The 25,373-nt window shown below is 32.0% G+C and overlaps 1 protein-coding gene across 3 annotated transcripts in view; it reads left to right on the forward strand.

The window, feature by feature from the left end:
- Positions 1–25,373, forward strand: part of CALCRL (calcitonin receptor like receptor) — a 105,995-nt gene that overhangs the window by 58,443 nt on the left and 22,179 nt on the right. For 2 of the 3 annotated variants that reach the window (XM_082658680.1, XM_082658682.1), the window contains exons 2-8: positions 2,197–2,286; positions 2,472–2,560; positions 3,614–3,706; positions 6,004–6,136; positions 8,844–8,954; positions 9,052–9,164; positions 10,557–10,648. In XM_082658680.1, the coding sequence (XP_082514806.1) occupies positions 3,653–3,706; positions 6,004–6,136; positions 8,844–8,954; positions 9,052–9,164; positions 10,557–10,648 (503 nt within the window). In that variant the 5' untranslated portion in view covers positions 2,197–2,286; positions 2,472–2,560; positions 3,614–3,652. The remainder of the gene's footprint in view (positions 1–2,196; positions 2,287–2,471; positions 2,561–3,613; positions 3,707–6,003; positions 6,137–8,843; positions 8,955–9,051; positions 9,165–10,556; positions 10,649–25,373) is intronic. The other variant, XM_082658681.1, reaches the window with a different exon arrangement.

A 25,373-nucleotide genomic window follows, 5' to 3' on the forward strand; every position in this document is an offset into this window, starting at 1 on the left:
CTAGTAGTAGAACCAAATCTTCCACTTTAATTTTGAGGTGTGATAATGAAATGGTATTTATAGGATCCATGAGGCTAGCAGAAACAGAAAATGCCAGTAACTACTACTAGTACCACTGTGATTACAGATTCACTTAAGTTTAAATTAGAGCTTTCTCAGTTTTGAAGAAGTGCTTTTCCCATGAAACAAACCTAAGTTCACTTGGAAAAATCCACTACCAGATTTAGTCATTTAACTTGACCTCCTTTAATTATGTACTTGATCTCTCCTCCAAATTGAATGGGAGCTACTATGTATTTCACCAGGCAACATGCAACTCAGTTGTCAGTAAATGGTTTAACTAGAACTGAGAAATTTACAATAATTTACTTAACAGCTTAGGTCAATTGATATCAAGTGAACTTCAGCAAAGATAAATTTGGAATAAGCTAAACATAGAAGAGAGAACCACTTGCTGAATGAACATATGAGAGGCTGTATACAAAGAACCAATAAGCTAAACCTAGGAGTACAAGTAAACATACTTCTCCTAGTAATAATCATGCCATTACACCTACCAATATGAGGCTCAATCTAAACTGACCTTCATATGTATCTGCAATGGCATTATCTATATGCCCAGTCATGATCCCTCCATTATTGGCCTAGGGAGCTCTTGGTGAAAGAGGTGATTCTTCCATAACTACCACTCGCCATATGTGTCTGCTTGTAGGGAAATTTAATGAGTCCTTCGTAGAGTAGATGCCTCAAGCGAATTGTATCACCACATGAAATGGACATTGCTAGATCTAATGAAGAGTACAGGTGTCCACCACGTTTTTGAAAGACTGGCACCCAAACTTGCTGCTGCATCCTTGATAAAATCAGAGATCATGAACCTGCCCCCTTGGTTAGGAGTGCTACAAGTTTACACAGTGCAGAATACAATCTTGTCCCTAGTAGCCCATTTTCCAAATTGCTAGGGAATAGGGTAAAGAGAGAAAGCTGTAAAAGTGGAATTACTTGCACTGATCAATATTTTGTGAGTTGAATAAAGTCCTCTTAATTATTGGTGCCAGGATGATCTATTGCATGCTAAGAGATATTTCACTAAGATACATTTTGGAATTCTGATTTTGAAACCCATTAGATAAGCAACAAAAATAACTGCTATTGTTACATGAACTGTTTTTCAAATATGTTGGATATAGGAAAACTTCAAACATGTTTTTTAAGGCACTTTTTCCTTCAATTTTTGAGCCCATGTACACATGGAAGGTAATTTAGTCTTGACTCATGTAAATCATCAAAGCATTGCTTCATAAAAACCTATCTGATTTCCAAATAAAACAATATCAATATTTCTTTACATTCCTGTTTGTAAATCTGTGTGTTTTATATGTATTTAATACAGAAAAATGTGGACGACTAATGTTTTAAATTTGGCTTAAGCTTTATGACTTCCAAAGACAGTACAGTAAACTACTGCTTATTCAATATCCAAACGACCACAGGACTCAAAAACTGAATAAAGGACTTTATTCTGTAGGAAAGTAAACATGCTGATATAAGAACTTTTTTCCCCAATTTTCAGTGTCAGTATAGATTCAAACACTACTTAAAGTCTTCTAATAGAAGAAATGACAGTTCACTAATAGTTATGATTAGTATTCCTGATTGTAAGCTTAAAATCCTAAAGTACTTTATTGTTTCATTTGTTTATTTATTTATTCATTGATTTATACAGCAAATGTAAATTAACTGCCAGAGACAAAGGATACAAAGATCAATCAGATATGGTTTCTGCCTGTGAGACACCACACAAGCTAGGGAAATAGATATAACTAAGATTAACACATTCCAATAAATATTACATAAAATTATTCAAAGGAAGTTTAAAATACAGTTTAATTTAAAAGTCCTTTTATCATACTCTAGTTCTTTGAAATTTACTTAAGTAAAAGATTCAGTTAATTGCTAGTGTTTTGACCATCCTGGATAAATGAAAATTGACATTAAGTTTTTCCATATAATGGAAAACAACAAATATTTGTGACAAAACTCAAATATATTGTAAGCAAAACAGATTTTTAAAAATTGGAATAGCTTAATAAAAATATCATTTTTCTAGTGGCATTTTCTTTGAAATTTTAAATTTATTATGGAAATGATTTTGGCTCATTGAAATAATATTAAATTATTATATCAATATTTCAGGTCATCACCCTGGATTTAAGAAATTTTTCAAGACAGTTTTGAGTATAATCCAAGAGAAAATGTGATTTGAGTCTGGAGACAATTGTGAATGTAAGTATTGGAAAATTAGATTTTTCTCATTGTTCCATGCAATAAAAACTAAAATATCAACTCATTAATTTTTGAATTGCAAAAACTTTGATTCATTGTTTTCTCTCTATTACAACACGATTTTTTACATCTAAAATTAATGGAATTCTTCCTATTTTTTTTTTTCTGGGTTGTATTTTTTAAAGATCAGCTAATAATAAAAGCCCAGTGTAGCTGATTGAAGAGAAAACATTATTTGGAAGATTGCTACAATAAAAAGAAAAGTTTCTTCTAGGTAAGTCATTGATGAGGGCAAGCAATGGCATAGATTCTGTGTGCTAGTTAATGGCATGCTCTCATTGCATGTGATAATGCAAATGCTAAGTAAAATGAAGAAAAGTTTTTTATAATTCTTATTCTAACATTTGCCCTATAATAAAAATCATGACATGTTTCCTAACAAAATCAAATCTAAGTTCATAGTCCACTGGCAAATATCTATTGATTAGATTTTTATCTCCTTTGAAAAATATTTTTTACTCATTCAGTTAAATAAATACTATATTTTATGACTAAACCATGGTCATTTATATTTCATAAAAATACTGCCAGAGTATGTTGATCATGGAACTTAGAGGGAGTAAGCATTATACACGTTACTCCTGCAATGTTTGTCTCTTAGAATTAAGAAGTTAGCAGAGAACTGTATCTATCATTAGAAATACTCAACAGAAATACTTTTATTTGGTATTTCCCATCTCCTGTAAACTTATTTTAATAATATAGATGACTTAGGGAATCTTTTACTTTTGATTAAAAACTTGAATGCTGAAGTGAAGAATAATTTCTATTAAATCATAAGGCCATTTTTATGACTTATGGATGTTAACTCTCAAGAAATTGGCCCAAATACAAATTTTTCCCTTAAACTGTTGAAGAGTCATAAAATTAAAAATAATATTAATACTTATCGGAAATAAAGGTAAGCTTTATAGTAAAATATGCTATCAAAATTTGTGCTTTTATGTTCTCGTGAAACTCTTTACTTTGTACTTTTTATCCCAACTTTGGTAAAGGTAAAGAAAGTGAGATGTTTTCTAATTACTTAAAAATATATCTGTAAGAGGCTTTCCTGCTTGTAAGGCTAATTAAGTTAAATTAAAATGTATTTAATTAAGCTCTTTAGTACTTTAAGCCATGATGCTCTTAACATTTGTAATATGTAAGACTATTAATCCAATCCTTAAAGCAAAATTATTGTGTAGTTTTAACATTTTTTCCATTGAGAGCCATCTATGTTTATTTCATAAATATTGCTAAATTATATTTCTTTTATTTTCTATTGCAGTTTGATTTATATTATATAACATATTTCATCTTGGCTTTAATGATGGAGAAAAAGAGTGTCCTGTATTTTCTGTTTCTCTTGCCTTTTCTTATGGTAAGCATAAATTTCTCTAATGTATCTCCCTATCTATGATTATTTCTGTTTTAACTTCCAACATACCCATAATTGATAAAGGCTAATAACACAAAAATACATGTAGTTATTGGATGCATAAATTAAGTACATTTTTATATCTAATCAACACAGCAATCATTTGTTTCCCTTCAGTGTACCTTTTTAGGCTTTTAGTCCTGTAGCAGGCACAACAGTATGATAGTGCAGTGTGGGTGGAGGGATGATGAACACAAATGTGCGGACGCCAGAGAAAAGCCATTACCAGAGTTCGAAAGAAAAATGGAATGGCTCTATGGTACAGTCGTACATAATAGATGAAATATTTTCAATCAGACCTGCTGATTCTGAGTTAGATCTATTAAAAAAGCAATTCCAACCTGTTGATTTTTCTCCCATTCTGCCAACTGATTGACCTGTATTGATTGAAAAGCACTTCGGAATCATGCACTATGTTTTAAATTAATTTCCTTACCCATTCACTCAAATAATTATTAAGTGCCCATTTTCTGACAGGCATGGATGCTAAGTTTGAGGCAGATGTGTATGTGAGTATGTGCATTCCTGCATGCCTCTGCATGTATATGCAGGGGACATGGGGCTGGAGGTGGAGGGTAGACTAAGGATGACTAAAAAGCAATTGATGTACTCGAGGGGTCATAGGTCATAGACATTTAATTTTATTTTTATTTACAGAAATTTTTGTTCCTATTTTTCCCTGTTTCACGTTAAAACAGTGACTATACCCTTATTATATGTTGAGAAACTCAGAGACATAATCTCACCTAATTCTGTGCCAGCAAATAATTTTCTTGTGGTGTTTCCAAGTAAACCCCACAAAGATTCAAACAAAGAAACTCAAGAAAAATATAGAAAACCTAAATGGGAAAAAAGCACAACTACTCTTCTGTCATCCTTTGTATTTAAAAACATTCTCAAGTCTAGGAGCAGTCCAAATTCTGCACTTCTTAGATGTTATCTTAAGTAAACAGACTGAAATTCAAGAAACAGGATTCCTGTTTCTTCAGCTCCCACCCTCCATTGAGCATGCCAATGAGCTGCACAGGCCAAAGTTGGTTCCCTGTAGGTAGTTCTGTAACAGATTACCAATCTGATTATTGTAATTTAAGGAATTGTGACCGTTTCTCTTGAATTCATTCAGACAATGTGCAAACTTGAGTTTTTAAGTAACAATAAAAATGATATTGATTTTATGCAATTCTATAAACTGAGAACAGGAGGAAAGAATTTTTTCTTGATGTTATAAATTTCCATTTATTACTTGTGCAGCACAACAGCTGCATAAATCTTTATTAAGAGATTAAAGCCAATCAAAGAATAAAAAAGTTAATATTAAATGGTGGTGAGGTGATGGTGAAACTTGAGTGGTGCCACATACTGAGGGACGTTTACTATTTATTTTAAATTTAAATTAAATTCAACTTCCTGCTAGAGAATAGAAAATCAAAAATAAGGAAACAAAATAGGAATAGAAAGATAACTGTTTATGGAAAATAATTAATAGGAATTATGCAAAAGCAAAGAAGAAATAAGGTTGAAGAAAGGTTTATACAGGCTTCATGCTACAAAACAGGAAAAAAAGTCATGTAGAAATTAAAGTATAAGTGAAGCTTAAAATAAAGCTACTAAAGTGGAAGAATATAAATATATACCTTGCCTAAAACCTTTATTGATGTACATACAATAAAAATTCTGTTTACCAACATCATAAATGAACTTGTCATTATTTTGATTATCAAAATGTAATTATAAAAATGGCAACAATTTTAAGCATTTACCATGTGCTAGACACTTCCCCTCTGTTATCTTGATACTATTTTATCCCATTTACAATAAGAAAGCAGAAGTTTTGGTAGTGGTAGAGGGGGTGGTTAAATATCTTGTCTATTAAATATTAAATATTTTAAACTCCCAGTTAAATATTTTGACTCCCAGGTCAAAAAATAGAGGTGAATTTTGAATACAGCTGTCTGCATTCCAGATACATGGCCTGGAGCTGGCTCCCACAGTCTTCTGAGAGGGAACTGTGGACTATGCTGCTCACTGGGGCCATTGGCAACTCTTGGTGGTGGTTTGAAATTGGACATAGTAGGGATATTTACACCATGGAAATTGGCAAACACTACAAATCAGGAATTTCCCCCCAGAGCCTGATGACCCTGCAGTACATCACTGCACTTACTGTTTTTCAATGTGACAGACTGCTTCTCACAGACATTCTCACAATTCTGAAGTTTTATTTTTCTTTAATCCCTTAGATTCTTGTCATAGCAGAATCAGAAGAGAACCCTGGTGACTTAATTCAGTTGGGTGTTACTAGAAATAAAATCATGACGGCTCAATATGAATGTTACCAAAAAATTATGCAAGACCCTGTTCAACAAACAGAAGGTAAACATGACTAATTTTAAATGCATTTAAAATATTTTTGAAAGAAAACTACCTCATTACATTATTATGGGTCCCTTAGGTCCATTCTTAAAAACGGGTTAATTGCTAGTTTTTCTGGTATATGTGCAGTTTTAATTATTTACTTATGAAGAACATTTTACGATGCAATTATCTTGCCTCTTTTTAAAAATTCTAATAAAAATATGTGTGACAGGGATATTTTTAGTAACTTTTTTATGGTATAAAGATATTTAAAATATCAAATAAGTATGTGTCTTGGATTAAATCAGTGATAGTTGATCTTCAGTTTATGTGATTTGTATGTCTTTTTTTTCAAAAGCTCCTTGATAATAGCTTAATAAAATGACAAATAATTTTTTTTTTTTTGCACATAACATACTTTGTGTGATACATTTGGTAGCAAAGCTAATGAAATCCAAGAGCTTCTGTTTCCATTAAGATATTTTTAAGGTATTTTTGAAACATTTATTGAGGGCCTACTAAGTGCCGTATATATGCTTCAATTATGACAAGGACAAGTAGAGTTGCCAAATTTAGCAAAAGCAAAAACAAGTCCTGTATTTTACCTGGCAACCCTAAAGGCAGAGTTATGTTCAAAATGTAAAATGCAACACTCATAGTGAAACAAAGCAAAATGTGAAGACTTTAGATATTTTAAAATCTTTAAACCATCAGTGGAAACAAAGAATTTAACTTTGGGGGAAAATATTTGATAGTATAAAATACAATGTTTGTTATATACATGAAATGTTAAAAGTAGGTTATTATTAGTATTTGTAACTGTCAAAATGAACTTGCTTGTGAGAAAGAGAAAAAAAGCAATTTTTCCACATTGGGCAACTCTTGAAACCTTAATCTAACTGAACAATACAATTTGTTCATCTTCGGAGAAGTAGTTAGCTATATCTGCCCAAATATTTTTATTACAATATATATTCAGTTAAAACATGTCTTTAAAATATGCCAGACAATGACAAACTATCTGATATTAGCTCAATAGGGATTGAATTATCAAGTAATTAAAATTTGTATACAAATTCTTTGTTAACTGATCTGGCTTCTCACTTTATTCCATTAAAATCTAAGTGTTGGGCTTCTCTGGTGGCGCAGTGGTTGAGAGTCCGCCTGCCGATGCAGGGGACACGGGTTTGTGCCCCGGTCCAGGAAGATCCCACATGCCACGGAGCGGCTAGGCCTGTGAGCCATGGCCGCTGGGCCTGCGCGTCCGGAGCCTGTGCTCCACAATGGGAGAGGCCACAACAGTGAGAGGTCCGCGTACCGCAAAAAAACCCAAAACAACTAAGTGTTATTAGTTTAAAATTATTGAATTAACACCTTCCAAATCATCTAGATATGTGTGAAAGCTAGCTTCAAATCTAATTGTTTAACAATAGGAATATATTTATAAGGGTTTTATAATAAAATAATTTTGTGATAAAATAAGTTCAAGATCACTGCAAAATAAATCTTCCTCTTGGAGAGGCATAATACACTTTGTAATTTTAAATACTCTAGAAAATCTTGTTATAAAGAAATGTTTATTTTAACTTTGTGTTCTCCAAATCTATTTGATTACATAATTTTTTAATGGAATACCTACTCATGTCTCACTCAAATGCCATACAACACAGTTGGAAAAATTCTAGACCTGGCAATCTATCATGCAGCCAGTGTTGTGGAATCTTTTGGAGCCGTATAAGGACTTGTTTGTGAGGCTTTCTAAAATGGTATCAGGAAATTTTTCTCTGATAGGCCACAAAATGCACTTTATTTAGTAATATGTGGATGCAAGCTATTTATATGAGTTTGAAAATCTCAGGAGGGAAAACAGACTATCTGAGCCTTTTTTTTTTTAACTAGAATTATTTAGATTTTCAGGCCAATAGAACTTTTTCTATTTCTGTGAAGCCTAGATTGATTCTGAGATTGCTGTACAAATCTGTTAATAATAATAAACATCTCATGCAACATTCAAGTTTCTATCTATGTGTGCTTACCTAACAAGGCGGAAAATTACTCTCTTTGATTACAGACTTATAACTTTGGAACATTTTGGTCATTTTATTTCTCTATGTCTTTAAAAAACTTTACATTTTTTCATGTAAGAGGTTCTTTCTCTTAATGTTGGTAAGAAAAGAATGAGAGATTAAACACTCTACTTCATTTGAAAAGAAAAGGAAGGAAAGTAAGAGCTAGAATTTGGTGGAGGAACCTAAATAAGTATGTGTCAGGGTTAATGTGGTGAAACAGGAAATATTGGAATGTTCATCCGTTCACTTCAGAAAATACTATAACTTGCCCTAAGAATACAGTTTCTAAAATAAAACATATTTTCAATTTCCCATAGTTTTTGAATTTCAAGCATAGGGACACTAATTAACCACTACTTTATGGTTAAGAAAACCAGCAAAGATCATGTGATTTATTAAATAAATAGCTACCTTTGAGAATTAGAATTAAAGCTAAACCTCATATTTTTTTAGATATTTCTAAATTTAATTTAACAATTAGTTATTCTAATAATTACTTTGTGAATAATCCAAGTAATTGTTATAAAGATTTTATATGATGCCTTCATTTTCAGTAGACAGTCTTTACTCCATGTCAGTGTGAGTCTACCATTATTTATGTCTTTCTATATAACTAGAGAGAGTTAGTAAGCCCTAATTTCTACTCTCCCCTTAAGGCATTTATTGCAACAGAACCTGGGATGGATGGCTGTGCTGGAATGATGTTGCTGCCGGAACAGAATCAATGCAGCACTGCCCAGATTACTTTCAGGACTTTGATCCTTCAGGTAAAAGCAGAAATTTATATACAAATATCCTTGACATCTATTTAATAAACCCTAGGTTAACTAAATTAGTTTCCTTTTTTCCTTTTTAATTTTAAAGAAAAAGTTACAAAAATCTGTGATCAAGATGGAAACTGGTTTAGACATCCAGCAAGCAACAGAACATGGACAAATTATACCCAATGTAATGTTAACACACATGAGAAAGTGAAGGTAAGTAATAATTATAAATTCAGATTTAATTTACACTATTTTAAAAGTTAGTTGCCGATACAATATTGGAGAAAATTTAGCTAGTGTTCATTCCATTGTAAAGCCTTTTCATCATAAAAACAATGAACAAAAATATCTTTGTAGAAATAATTATTGATTTGGTCATTACACCGAGGAAGCAATCCTGCTAGGTAATTCAGTGTCTCAGTATTGGAGTTCAGAATTTTCCAAATTAAACATACTTTAAAAATGTAAGAAAAAAGAAAATTTTCATCTGTGGTGGAATTCCTATAATTACGGTCAGGAATTGTGCTCAAATAAACAAAATAAGCCCAGCGGGGTTTATGCAGTTCCCTCAGCAGAAGGCTTTCATTCTGACTGGCTATTAGGTCACCTTCACTGGCATTCCCACTTTTAACATCATACATTAAAGTCAAGGTTATTCACAGTTTGTCTCAACAATAAAGCTTCGATACAAAATGCCTGCATATATTTGCACGTGTGTGTATATTGAGGCAGTTTGTCACAGTGATTAAAGCTGAGTTCTGATTTCTGACTTCCTGTTTCTGCTCCTTACCAGCTGTGACCTTGGGCAAGCTGTAACCTCTCTCTGCCTCAGTCCCCTCCTGTGTAAAGTGAGGATACTAAACCCATCCACAAGGTTTTCATAAGAATTGACTTAATACAAGGAAAATATTTAGAAAACTAACAAGCCTATAGTAAGCATTTGATAACTACCAGCTATCATAATTATACATCATGTATTCTTTGCTTACTCAGAGAAGGGTTTGAAGAGAATTATAAAAATACACAATAAAATGGTAAGTTACAATAGAATAAAGACAAAAATCAGAGAAAAAGTCAAAACCAAGATAAAAAATTTATTTGTACAGATCAGAGGCGCCTCTAAATTACTGTTCTGAGACTTGTTTTGGAGCCTCAAATTTGTCAAACGAAAAAAAAAAACCCAGTTAGGAAAGAAAGCCTTATCTGGCATTTAAGTCTAAAGAAACAAACAAAAATCATTGATTTAAGGTGCACAAACTGATAGAGTGAAAATTGTCAATGTCCTCCAAAATGATAAATGTTGGTTTTCATATATTATACAACGCAGATCAAGAAATTTATTTCTTCATATGTTTAATATGTGACTCCTAATTTCTTAAATAAAAAGAGCAATTTATAAATTTTGATATCACCTGATAAATTTTCATAGATATTCTTCATTCCAGATGTATTCTAATACTCATTGGCTTGCAAACTAAATGGTAAGGCTATCAGATCACATGTTTTTAAAAATATAAGTTATTTTATTGATTTTGAGCTTACACACATGTAGAATTATAGTATTGATATGAGCCTTAATTTTTTTTTTATCCATACAAATTACAGACTGCACTGAATTTGTTTTATCTGACTATAATTGGACATGGATTATCTATTGCATCACTGCTTATCTCACTTGGTATATTCTTTTATTTCAAGTAAGTACATGTAAAATTTTTTTTTAACTTACTGATTATCTTTGGTGAATGCAGTATCATGTGCATGTTTATCCATGTGCTGATAAAATTTATGAAATATAGATGATTTATAATGTTTAAAATAAATTGAATGTTTAAAATAATTAGAAATATGTTGACTTTATCTTGACTTTATAAAATGTAGAGAATCAGGAGATTGATAAAATATCTGAAGCCTAACTTTACAAAATGAGTATGCATATAAGAATGAAGTCATGCAGTAAAAAGGGAGCCAAAATGAATATGTAAACCTATCCTTATTTGCTTTGGAAACTGCCAAATATTATAGGCCTTCCTAATTAAATTTTCAACTTCTTGGTCAATTTTAGTATCAGTATACATGGTACATTATAAGAACTGGTATTTTGTGCAAAAAATAGCAATGACATTTCATATATATTATTAAAAATAATAATTTCAATATATTATGGTTAGATTAATTTTTCTGGTTTGGGGGGGACATATTTAAAATAGTTTTAAAATTATATTTTGAAATTTACTTGCAGTTTATTCTTTTTTAGGGTGGAGGGAGAGTCAGCTCCAATTTCTTTTTTTTTAATTGAAATATAGTTGATTTACTGTGTTTTAGATATAAAGCAAAGTGATTCAGTTATGTGTATATATATATATATATATATATATATATATACACACATATATATATTCTTTTTCAGATTCTTGTCCATTATAGGTTATTATGAAATATTGAATATTGTTCTCTGTGCTATACAGTAGGACCTTGCTGTTTATCTATTTCATATATATAGTAGTGTTATCTGTTAATCCCAAATTCCCAATTTATCTGCCTTCCTCCAATTTCTTGATTCAACCTATCAACTGTGATTTTTTTTAATTGACAGGAAACTAAATTCTAAAACTGCATAATTATCTTATGCATTAACATGGTCTTCATGATTTTGATCATCACCAGTAATTAAAGAATTCAGTGTAAAAGAGTTATATAGAGAGAGTTATATTATAAAATATAGCTCTATATATAGAGCTATATTTTATTGTATCTTCATCACCAGTGTCACTGCCATTGTCTCTCTCTTCCTCTCTTTCCTCCTCTTCTTCTTCCCTCTTCCCTCCTCCTCCCTCTCCCCCTGCCCCTCCTCCTTCTCCTTCTTCAACAATTATCTTGGAACATTAGCAGCTTCAGAACCAACTAAAGTAGTAGCTGCACATCAAAATAATCCAAATCCAGAAATTATTAGACACCTAGATGTTAGGCTCATTTGTAACTGGAGCACCAGCTTTTAGCCCACAGTTCATCAAATATTCAAAGTACATGAAATAATATACGAACCAACCAATGATTATTTTTCATGGGATCAAAATCATGGGATCTAGAGATTGCATCATAATTCCTGTTTTTGGAAACTTGCACTTTCTTAAGAATCTTCAACTTTGGGGAATTTTTAAAAAACTTTTTGTTTTATATTGGATACAGCCAATTAACAATGTTGAGATAGTTTCAGATGCACAGCAAAGCAACTCAGCCATGCATATACATGTATCCATTCTCCCCCAAACTCCCCTCCCATTCAGGCTGCCACATAACATTGAGCATAGTTCCCTGTGCTATACAGTAGGTCCTTGTTGGTTATCCATTTTAAATATAGCAATCTGTACGTGTAGGTCCCATACTCCCTAACTATTACTTTGGGGAATTTAAATGGCACTTTTGATTTATAACATTATCGAGGCACCATTAGAAACCGACTAAAAATATTCCACTCTGAATAAAGCTAATTCAACATTTGAGTACATTTTAAAATGTGACTTTTTTTTTTTTTTTTACTAAATTGTGTTAAAACATGCATCAAAATAAGTTGAAGAGACTCTTTATCCTAAAATATGGAAAACATTTCTTAAAGAATAAAATTTACTATACTATATTTTGTAACAAATTGCCAAAATGTTCTTGCTCAAAACAAACTGTCAATTCTCGGTCACTGCCTTTATAATTAGTTACATAATATCAGTTGCTTATATACAGTTTAATAAAACTTCATGTCTTTACTCTTGAATATACTCTTAGGTTATGTAAGATTTTTGAAATGAATATTTTGGAGTACGAAAAACTTCATTATCACTGTCTAATAGATTGAAAACTGGAAAATAAACCATTTCCCAAAGTGACAATTTTTAAATAAAGTCCTCGGGTCTACAGTGATAAATTATTTATGCTAATTGACAAAGTGAAATAACGTTACTGATGATAACAAGCTTATTGGTAAAATATGGCACTAAAACTCAGCTAATATTTTATTTAGTACATTTAAAAACACAAAATAAAATTAAAATTTCAAAATCTCACTTAGTATAAATTTAAGCAAGATATAGTTCTTTTTTCTTCTTTATTGCTGAAAACAAAATCTTTACAATTTAAAAATGAATGTATCTAAATTTGAAAAAATGACTCTCTTGGAACTTAGAACTAAATGATACAAGTAATTCCCTAAAATCTATGCAGTACTCTAGAACTCAGATTCTGAGTTCATTAAAATTACATATTACCACACATACAAACACAGAGAAGATTAATTTAAATGTAACTAATATCAGCTAAGATTCTTTTTCTAACATGGAGACTTTTATGACCATGACTAAGTATAAAGTAGATCAGCCTCTACCCTAAAGGCATACAATAGAAATCATAAGAGTTATTTAAGACTATCTTAAAAAGCTTCTTGGAGAAAAGGTTATGTTTTAATATTTCTAACCTCAGGAAAAAGAATGCAACCATTAATTAAAAACAAACTAGTCTTGAGAACTGCACTTATATTTGCAATATTTTTAAAAATTGAGAACAATTTAATTTTTTAAAATAAATTTTTAAATAAAGAAATATATACACCTATAATTCTAATACACTATTGGGCAATTTCATTTATTTTTCCAGTTTTATTTCATACTCATTTGTATTTACTCAGTTTTATTTGTAATGTACAAGTTATTTTAACTATTTTTACAACTTAGCATTATATAATTCTTTCCCTGTCACTAAGAAGTTTTTAAAACAACCATTTAATTGGCTAATTGGCTATTTAATTGGTTAACTAATACTGCATTTAGTAAGTTGACAAAAGTTTACTAAATCATTCTTGTATTTTTGAAAATTAACGTTGCTTCCAACTTTTCCTATTAATAAAATACACTGCAATGGACATTTTCAGCCATAACTTTCCCCATATTTTACACTATTTTTTTAGGCTACATTCCCAGACTTGTGATTTCTTGGTGAAAGGGTATTTATCTTTTTATGGCTCTGGAGATATATCATCTCAGAAGTATTTCAAAATCAACATGTTCAAAACAAATTCATACTATCTACCTTCTCCTAACCCAAAGCAGTTTTTCTTCCAGAGCGACCCATCTTTACAAATAACACCACCAGCAATCTAGTTGCATAAGCCATAGACTTAGGAGCAATCTTTGATACCGTCTCAGTTTTCCTATCATTCTCTCCTCATACTCTGTGGATAAAACCTCCTAACAGTCCTCCAATCTATCCATTTTGTTTCATCTCTCCTGCCACCACCACCAACCTAGTCTTATCTAGCCTCAGTAAGTCCACTTTCACCATCTTCATTCAATGCTAAACATCGCAGCCAGAATATTTTCAAAGATTTATATTAAATATAGATCTGATTTTGTCATCCCTTGCTTTAAAAATTTTAGACTTCCTATTATAATTTATATAAAATCAAAGTCATTAATGTATCCTATAATTGAATATTCTGTATAGTCTCTTCCCTGCTCCTCTAGTCTAGTTAAATGTAGTCATCTTTCAGATCTAAACCTTAGCATCATTTCCTCAGTGAAATCTCTGTGATTTTTTTATTGTAGTACTTCTGAAACTGCAACTAGTTTGTGCTGAATGTGGAATAAATTTTTAATTACCATTTAGGAGCCCACCATCTCTTCAGATTTAATACTAATACAGCTGAGACCCTTCAGATTAAATGATCTCTTTTTATTTTGCATGTAATAAGCCAAAATATTTAGACACATTAAATTTCTGAAGGACACAAAGTTAAATATAGCAATTATATTGCATGCCAAAATCAGTATTTAAAAAGACCACAAAGGGTGTCCTAGAATTCCAAGTCCTATGGCTCCAATCAAGTTTGAAATTTAAGGATATAAATAAAGTTCTAAACTAACTCCATAAAACCAAATGTAAAATTAACAGTTTCTTTATGAAAAAGCCATGATTTAACTGAGCAAATGCTTGCTGTGTACTAATGAGGCAATAGTGGGACTGCCAAGGGAAAACAATATTGCAAGCCAGACTATACATAAATGCAAAGTATCCAGTTTCAAAGCTCTAATTAGACCAGTCATCTATTCTGTCTACTATGGACTGACTTTGTAAGAGGAAAAGAGTATGTCATAGAACTGACTTATCAGGACAATGAAGAAATTAAAGAAAATAATATCTGCTGATCAGGGAGTGAAGGTACCAAAAATGTTAAGCCAAACAACAAAATAAACAGGGAACAGCAGATGACTTCAATAATCTGAAAGACTAAAATGGGAATAGATTTTGTATAATAACAGAGAGAAAAAATAGTTGGCTCAGTTAAAAACAATAACAAAATAGACTGAACCATCTGTTGACCAACTGACCTTTCTGTCACCCAAGATTTTCAGATATTAGGTGTCAACCTAGCAGGAATTTTGAAATAGGTGATTTCTATACTGGGTTCATAGCTGCACCTAATGATCTGTAATGCTACTTTCAAGCCCAAGTCTATAATTTAGGAAAGAAGATTAGAATGAAAGAGTTAATTTTTTAAAACAAAATATATAATTTCAATATCAGCAAAGTTAGCATTTGTGAAAGTATTTTGCAGGCTGAAAGCAATCTACACAGGTAAACTACATTTATTATTGATTAGGAATTGAAAGAAAATCTGGTTCAATATTTTTATATCTGCATTTACATATATTATATTTTAAAAAGCAAATGCTATTCAACCAATACAAGTAATTTTAAACTGAAGGGTTAAAATTTTAAACTTGAGAATTAATTTATTTTCTCTGTAGAAAAACACTTTTTAAAAAACTGAAATTGTGTATATACATGCTAAGTACTTCAGCTTTAAAGATATAATCTGTAGACCCATTTCTCATTTTAAAAAGAGACGCTAAAAATTTCATGTTGCCCCAAACATCATCTTCATGTTCAACATATTGATAGACCTTATTTTTTTCAGAAAAACAGGTTTTCTTTTTTTAAAATCAAGAATACTATATGCAATATATATATATATAACGTATATATATAAATCAAGAATACTATATGCAATATATATATATATAACGTATATATATATATGTTAATTACTAAAAATTTCAATGCTTTAGAAAAAAGATTTGTGACATGCTACATAGGCAAAACCTCATTAAAACAAATAAATATCTTGCCAATATATGGAAATTGGTTCTTGGCCTCTACATAAAAGAAAAATTAAGGTTTTTAACTAGTTGCATTGTTTATTTTTAGAGTTTATTCTGAAACTACAATTAACTATTCATTTTCTATAGTGAACTATAAAAAAGCTTTAATGGTGAGTTAGCATGATAGATATATACTTGATTTCAGGCACAAGTTAATTTTAATGGATAGTGTAATACAGTAATTAAAAACATGGGATATATGCAAATCTTGCCATCACCACTTACTAATAGTATGGACTTATCCTGATTTCTGTTTTTCAGTTAGCCTGTTTCTTTATAATGAGTCCTAACGTTTAAAATACTGGGCAGAGAAGACACACACAGTACCTGGCATGTAGCAAACTTTCAATATACAGTAAAAGGTACTAATTTTGTCTTTAGACAATATCAATCATGTAGGCACATAGACTACACTTACTTAGTCATCTAACATTATCCCTATATAAATAGTAACTCAGGGCTTCCCTGGTGGCGCAGTGGTTGAGAGTCCACCTGCCAATGCAGGGGACACGGGTTCGTGACCCGGTCCGGGAAGATCCCACATGCCGCGGAGCGGCTGGGCCCGTGAGCCATGGCCGCTGAGCCTGCGCGTCTGGAGCCTGTGCTCCACAACGGGAGGGGCCACAACAGTGAGAGGCCCGCGTACCGCAAAAAAAATAAATAAATAGTAATACAAAGTAAACAACAACAACAACAAAAGCCCCCAAAATTGCTGTGGAGCTACAAAGAGCTATGGGAAGACAGAGGAAAGAAAGACTCATTTTGACTCATAGAATTGGAAGATTCTTGAGGTGATAATCTCACTGAAATGAGTGTTGAATAAAGAGGGTAGAATTTCAACAGATAGAAATTGTAAGCCATGAAAACTGAAGAGATTATCTAGTTCAACACCTAATTTTACTTATATTCTAAGTAGTTAACTAAGTTATCTAGGGTTCCTCCCCATCTATGTACTTTCTGTTTGGCTTAGTAATTTTATTTGACTTTAGTTATCTTTTAAAAATGGAGAATTTGACCAGAAAGCAAAGTTTCAAATTAATTTTTCTTTTTTATTATACATTCTCAGGCTTTATGAGAAACCTGGGCCAAGTTAGGCCCGGGTATACCATTCTAAATACTTTTTTATGTGTTAGACAGCCTTCACTACAGGTAAGTAGTTAAGAGTATGTTCTCTAAACAGGCACATCTTCTCTTAGATTCCACCTTCGTCAGCTACTTGCTGCATAGTATCGAGCAGCTTCTTTCATTTCTCTAATCCTCAATTTCACATCTTTAAAACGCAGATTCTATTAGTATCTATATCATAGCTGAGATGATATATATGCATTGTTAAGTGGAGAGTCTCGTTTGGAAAACACTATTATTGGCATAGTTGTCAGTCTTGCTCTTTCTTACTAGTCCATTAAAAGATTTTATATAAATATTTAGCCCTGACTGGCACATTTTAACAGTGGGCGCTTTTAAAACATAATTAACAGTGGGCTCTTTTAAAACATAATTAAAGAACACAGTTTCTAGTTTTATGTGTACCACATTTTTAAAGAAATTGTTATAACGTTCACATTATAAGAAAAATAAGTATACAATGAATGAAAAATTTTATAAAACAAAGTAGTAGTATAATTATATCAGGAAAAAATTGAGGTTAAGTAAATTAGTCAAAGATAATAAGACTTTTTTAATGCCCACAAGATATCACATAGCTTACTCAGTACTTGAATTTGTAGTCTTTGATTTTAAGGCACTTTTAATATATACTCCCAGAACTATCTACTAAAATAGGAAAAGCCACTATCAACCCAAAACAACTATCCACTAAAACAGGAAATAATGGAAAGAACAGCACAAATTTAGCTCCATGAGAGCAGGAATCATCACTGCTTGGTTCCTTTACACATTCCAGGGCTTAGCACATAACCTTGTGCATAGTAGGCACTTAATACATTTTTAAGGAATGAAGACATGAACTGACTTGGAAACTTATTTCTAGGACAGACTTTCCCATGACTTATCTGTGACCTTGGACAAGTCCCTTGAGTTTGTCTGGCCTTGGCTGTCTCCATCAACAAAGAAAGACATTAGAGTAAGACTCTTTACAATTCTAGCCAGTAGAAGCAACTGTGTAAAATAACATAGGATACCCTGCAGCTAGATCCAAAGAAGACCAAGGCCATCTCAGAAAATGCTTAACTGAATGGTTAATGAAGCACGTTCATATAGTCATGAGCAATAGAAATCTTAGCTTTCTTCCAACTAACCTGGAAACAATTCCTAGGAGAGCTGATGTTTCACATAAAATCATTGTGTGTACAAAAATCTATCAATATCTCCTTTCTGCTTCTGAACCCAGTTCCTCATACTGCAGTCATTCTTGCTTAGTCTAGGGTAGAGGCAACTATTTTTTTCATTTGTTAATTGAGTGAGGGTCACTGATCCATCCTAATAAAAACCAAGACCATACAAAAAGTTGATTTACGGTACTGTTTGTTATTTTTTATTTAGAGAGAGAAAAGAAAAGTCTACTACTCATCCATGCTTTAAATTAGAAGCAGAGAACACGAAACACTATTTACCAGATATACTTCAGTTTTATATTAGAGCCAATTAAGGAAAGAGAGTGGGAAATAAAAAGAAAGGGAACAGAAAGGGAGGGGAAGAGAGAGAGAGACAGAAATTTGGGATTTGCCAAGCCCTAAGAGGCAATGACTCTTACTCATAATGATCCTTGGAAAAACAAAGCAGAACCCTTTAGATAAAAAAAATAAATAAGCTTTACCAGAATTAATTATAAATTATATTTTAATTACTGTTTAAAATCTGAGAGCATAGCAAATCTTGCTCTTACTTTCAACCCAGACAAAAGGCTCCATATTCTTGCACATAAAAGAGCACACGTAACTTGCATGGGGAAGAAGGTAGTTCTTTTTTTTTAAACCATCTTAATTTTGCTGACATTTCAGACAGTGATTCTAAATAATTTTAAAGCCAAGTTGCATATTTACAACTATACAGAAGATGATATTTCTCGGTAGTCCTGAATAAAATTCAGCAAAACATCTATTTCTCAACTTAATAAAATGATCCTTTAATGCTTATATTTCTGCTTTTCAGGACAAGTGACACAAATTCTCACCTTTCTTTTTTTAAAGTCATATTTGAAAATATTCATTCAATATTGTGAACCTTTCTCTCATTTCCAGTTTCTTCATATATCTCTTGAATTAGAACAAGTATGGCTTTCTTCTTTAAGCTATAACTATTCTCCTGAAAACTGTTCATGATTCAATCTTTAAACTGGTTTCAAATAAAGCTAACTATTTAAAGAAATCCTACATTGAAACAGAGAATAGAGAGTCTTATCTACAAATCATGTTCTGATGTCCCTGTATTTGCAAATCAGAGCTATCACTTAAATAAGTTGTTTAAAACCTGGCAAATCTGCACTGTCAGAAGTCTGACAATGGCTGAGTTCAGAAATAGTCATGTAGCGATCCTTGAATAACATACCTCTGAGTGCCTACCCAGGACCACCCTTGCTTTCTCCACTTTTGTAAGAGTGCATTCATTGTAAGTCTGTTGTGCACTACAGTTCTGAGATACATTCTATTCTATTGTATGTATTCTAGACTTCGTTCAGCTTAACACTGGATATTGTTAGTTATAGTTTTTCATATAATGTTTTATTAGAGCATACTCACTGAGTCTACTTCCAAATTAATGAATTTAATCAATGTGCTGAAACATCCTTCCCTCTCAAATGAACGTGATGAGAGCTGAAAGCATACCTATTCAGGAATGCGAGTCTTGGCTGGAAAGCTTTTTAAATATGTCCACTGTAATTATATAATAAAAGCATTGCATTTCCACATTAGAGTATCAGATTTAAATCAGGACAAACTGGTGCAAGAAGTAATGGGTTTACTCTAACAAAATCCAGTTCCTCTATAATGTAACTGCTATTACTGGTTTATGGAGAAGAGCCCCAAGTATGGAAATATAACTGAATTAAAGAATTTGGACTTATTTTAAAGAGTAAATTTATTATTTAAACTATAACTAAATGTTAAAGATTACATATTTATGTTGATTTTTCTAATAAATATGCAACTTCTTTATAAGTGTATTTATAACGTATATTTAAATGTAAGTACTATTTAAGCATAACTGAATTTTCATGGGAACAAAATGACAAATTATTTTAAGAATGCTAATGATCCGCTGCTTGGTGTAAAAACTATACAGTTATTAGAATGGATTAAAATTTTGTAATTTGAAATAGATAACACAAATAATATAACATCTTTCTTCCCCAAATCATAATATGTTTTGCAATCTGGTTTCCTACTCTTGCAGACATAGTTTATTTTCCTAGACCATACCCACTGATATGACTATATATGAGAAGAAAGCAAAGCAAAGTAAACCCTCCCAACTGTAGCATCTTTTTAGTAGTTAGGAAAAACAAAACCCAAGAATGACTGGATATTACATTGCTAACATTTGCTGATGGAACATTAAGATGTAACATAAGAGTAAGAGCTGCAGAATCAAAAAGTCATTTAGTAAGTTATGTTCTTTGAATTTAATTTTCCTCATTTAGTATGGAAAAAAAAACAGTGTAGAGTTTTGCCTTATGCTTTATTCACATTGTCTGTCCTTCTTGCCCCTCAAAAACCTTAAGCTTTAACTTTAAAAAAAAATGTTCGACACAGGATGCTCTCTCTGCTTGAAATGCTTTCCTTCCCTATCTTCTCCTGTTTCAGTTCTATCTGGAGTATTCCCCTCACTCTTGCCACAGTCTTTGCCTATCTCCTAATTCTATTTTAACTTCTAAAAAGCATATAACACTATGTAGAATTACTTTATGTAATATATGTGTCTATTTACCCTCCACCGTCCCATGAGTAACATGAGATCAGGATCTTGCTCTGTGTTGTTCATAACTGTTTCCCCAGTATCTAGAAACAGTGAACAATATATTATTATGCATCAAAAATAGTTATAAGTGACTAAATGAATATTAAAGGAGACAAAAGCCTTATTATTGATACTTTATTAAAAACTTAAACGTTCAAATTCAAAAGATCACTTAATAGGATTGTGACCTGGAGCAGCTTACCTCAATTTTATTAAAGGATAATGATATTTCAAGGGGTTGTTAAATGAGATAATGAATGTGGAATACTTATCTCTGCACCTGGGATATTGTAAAGCCTCAATATCATGGTGTATGCTATTATTATGAATTTTATCTCTAAAAGGGTTGTTTTTCGGTTTTGCTTTTTGGGATTTTTTTTTCTTTTTTTTCTTTTTTTTAGAGCATAAGAATCACAGGCATTCAGAAAGCCAGACTATTTCTTCTCTAGTTTTCTGCCCATTAGGAGACCAAGAAGCACACTTGCACTGGGGCAATTCACACATGAGAGCAAACCATTTGGCCACATAAAATGAGCAGGTCTCTTCCTTATGCAGCCTGTATTTATATGTAATATTAAATGAGCAACTTTGAAAGCATGGGCAGTGGAGGAGAGAGCATGATAGAGGAAGGGCAACCATTTCCTCTCTAGCAGGACTTGACTGAGCACCTTGGTTGAAACACTCTTGGACTCTTTCTAATCCGGCTGAATGGATCACCAGCAGCCTCCAAAAGAGAGCTAATGCTAGAGGTTATGTCTACTTTGTGTCACATAACCAGGTGATTCCATCAACTCAAAGTTCCATTGCCAGTAGACAAAAGATAGCCATACTGCTTATTCTTTTAATACATTTATTGCTTTCTGCCTGTTGTTTTTGGCAGTGTTCCTATTGGCACAGGCTTTCCTTTCGGATACATGATTTGTGTTTTCTTGTGGAAAAAGCTGAGCATTTGGAAATTAAATTAGATAAACTAGCATAAGGAAGTAGTACACTGTAGAGTGGGCTATTCTTTTATTGCTTGTATTTCCTCCTTCCATGACTAGTTTTGCTCAGGATTAGTACTGAGGAAAGTAATTTGGAAATTTCGACCTCATGTCAAAACCAAATGGGAATCAAAGGCAAGTATTTTGTCTATACTGTGGCAGAACTTTGAATATGGAGCAGCATAATAGCTGGCATCAGCATGACAAGGAAAGTGGAAATTTGCAGACAACTCCTTGGGAAGATAATTTAGGTTGCTTGATCTATTGCCCTTCATCACATGGAAATTCTCTTTCTGATGCTGAATTCTTGTGTTTTGTAACAAAAAGATGACAATGTATCATTGCGTTACTTAAAACATGGGCAGTTTTATATTACTGACACGAAACTTGATGCTATTTTATTATTTGTGAGAGAAAACCATTAGAGAATTTGATTAAAATTAACCGCATGAAAACTATGTTAAAAATAATAGTTAACTTGGAATGTTCACTATAGGTTAGATATTACGCTTAGCACTAGACATGATTTAACTCATTTAACCTTCCAGCCAATCCTATGAAGTACTATTGTTATCCCTATATTACAGAAAAGGAAACTGAAACTGAGGATTAGAGTTTTTAAATAACTTGTCCAAAGTCACACTTTCAGTAGGTGGCACAAAAAGAGAATTGAAAGGCATGGTTACATTACACATGGAATGTAATGGTTTTGCTGCCACACTTATGCCAACTGCCTCTATTACTCCGCTTGTCAAAATTGCATATTGAAATAGTGTTCTAAAATAATTATACATAGAGAATATGAAACGGAAACAATCCAGACCCACAAACCACATTTTCTATTCTATGGTTATGCTAGGATAACATTTAAAGAAAGCAGACAGAGATTTTTGTAAAACATTCTATAAGCCTATAAAACAATTTTTAAAATATTTTGAATAAATAATCACATTAAAGAATTTAGGATAGGTTAAATTGGTTGCAGATTAACATTTGAAAAAATAGCAAAATATTTTAGTATTTCATTTAAGCAAACCAGTGTGTTTACCAAGTACATATTTTGGTTTTCATTTTCAAGTTGATTTTATTTGGCTTAATGTACTTATACGTATTAATGAATATGTTTAAAAGAAAACAATACTCATCACTAGAAAAATCTGAACCATTTTTACCACTAGACATTGAGAAAAAACATGTCAGATGGCATTTTTTCCTGGAGGAAAAAATCGAAGAAACCAAAACTATAGTCTAGTATTGTAGAGAGTACGACTTATTTTACACAACACAAACTGAAATGATTTGGCAATGGTTCAGTATGTTACAACGATATAGACAGCTAAACAGGATATCAGGGTTCCTAATGCAGAAGTATATGGTTTGAGTCATATATGGTAGATTATCTATGTTGACCATACTACTTGGATAATTTTGTATAACACTCAAAATAAGCTTCATGTGTCTATTGAAATGATTTCATGTGTCCTCTTAAGTATTTGTTTGGTTTTGGTATTCAAAAATTCATTTACCATAGAATTTCACTCTATCATTTCAAAATTTTGCCCATAATATGGCATTGTTTGGGTCTAAAAGATGGAAATATGGTATATTCTTTTATCACATAGTAAGAGAATAAGAAACCATTTTTTTGGTGACTGTAGTCACAATAATTACATCTTTAGAAGAGAATAGATACCAGCAGCTCATTTTTTTTTTAACATCTTTATTGGAGTATAATTGCTTTACAATGGTGTGTTAGTTTCTGCTATATAACAAAGTGAATCAGCTATACATGTACATATATGCTATCTATTTTACATTTGGTAGTGTATATATGTCAATGCTACTCTCTCACTTCGTCCCAGCTTACCCTTCCCCCTCCCCGTGTCCTCAAGTCCATTCTCTACATCCAGCAGCTCATTTTTAAGTCTTTAACTTTCAAGCCAGATTGAGGTGGGAGCAGAGTCATTAGAAAAGAGGGAATTCTCAGAGGAACAGAAATACAGACTATCATAGAGAAGAGAAGAAGTTTAAATGAACACAAGGAAAATTAAACTGGTTTTTCAACTAACTAGTTGGCATTTTATTTTACGTATTTTCAATCTTTTCACATGTGAATCCTATAAATATCAACAGTTATTACATAAATGCTGTTTGTTTTATGTTCCTCAGTTCATATCTTTCAGCTCTTACTTCTATAATGAATTGCTATTTTTGAAAGCCTTCTTCAATGTTTGTTTTCCTGCATTCCAATTTACTCTTTACAAATATTTCTGACTTGCTCTGTAAGCAAACCCTCCTAGTCTTTTGGTCATAATTTGAAAAATATGAAATTTTGTTTATGTATATATGTCTTAACCAATGGACCTGGATATAAGTGTGTTCAGCAGAAAAGGGCAAAACAACCCAGTTAAGGAAAACATTTTATTTTTTTTCCCATGATGGTAGCTGAGTTATCTAAATTCTGTTACTAAAAAAGGGCATGGGTGTTTTATAATTGCATGGATAAGCAGTTTTTCCTTAAACCATAGTTGGCACTCTATAGGCACAGGGTAAGCCCAAGACAGGCATTTTAAAATAAGACCATGTTGACAAATTTTATGTGTTCATAATTTTCAACACAGAAGAGTGATAAATTACAAGAAATAAACTACACATAATATGTATAAATGATTTGAAAAGAGTATTTTTTATTAGACCTCTCCTCATATTCATTAACTCTCTTCACTCTCAGTAAACACAAGCACTCGTGTCACTGCTGTGGCATTTTATCAAAAATAGAGCCATCTTTGCCTCAATGTTGACTTCAGTTAAAGAGCAGAACTCATGATACTCCTTAATTCAAAAACTTTCAAAGATTCTTCTTCTCTATAGAGTATCATTTTTACACTGTTCCTTGATCCCTGCCTGCTTCTCACTACTGTCATGCACTGCAAAGTCAAGTCAAGTTAAAGACTCTCTAATATGAAAATACTAGCAACTCTCAGCTGTTTCTATTTTGATGGACTCCATCTGGACTTCACAATTGTTGGTATATGACTGTCTCACACACAATGATTGATCTGAGGGCCGTCTTGTTCATGAAGCCTTTCAAAGAAGTTTCCCTGATAGCATCTACTTCTGTGAAAGGCATGTATTGAAATTCCATAAATTTTGATTTGGATTGGATTCACTTTCAGATCCTTTAAAATACTAGAGCTATATACACGATCACAGACCTTTAGCTGCAAGAAATTTCAGAGACAATATAGCCTAAACTTTGCATTTTAAATATAGAAAACCTTGGCATCCAGCCTAACTATAATATCCTGGGCACA

The sequence above is a fragment of the Grampus griseus genome (assembly GCF_964374135.1).
Source record: "Grampus griseus genome assembly, chromosome: 7".
NCBI lineage: Eukaryota > Metazoa > Chordata > Mammalia > Artiodactyla > Delphinidae > Grampus > Grampus griseus.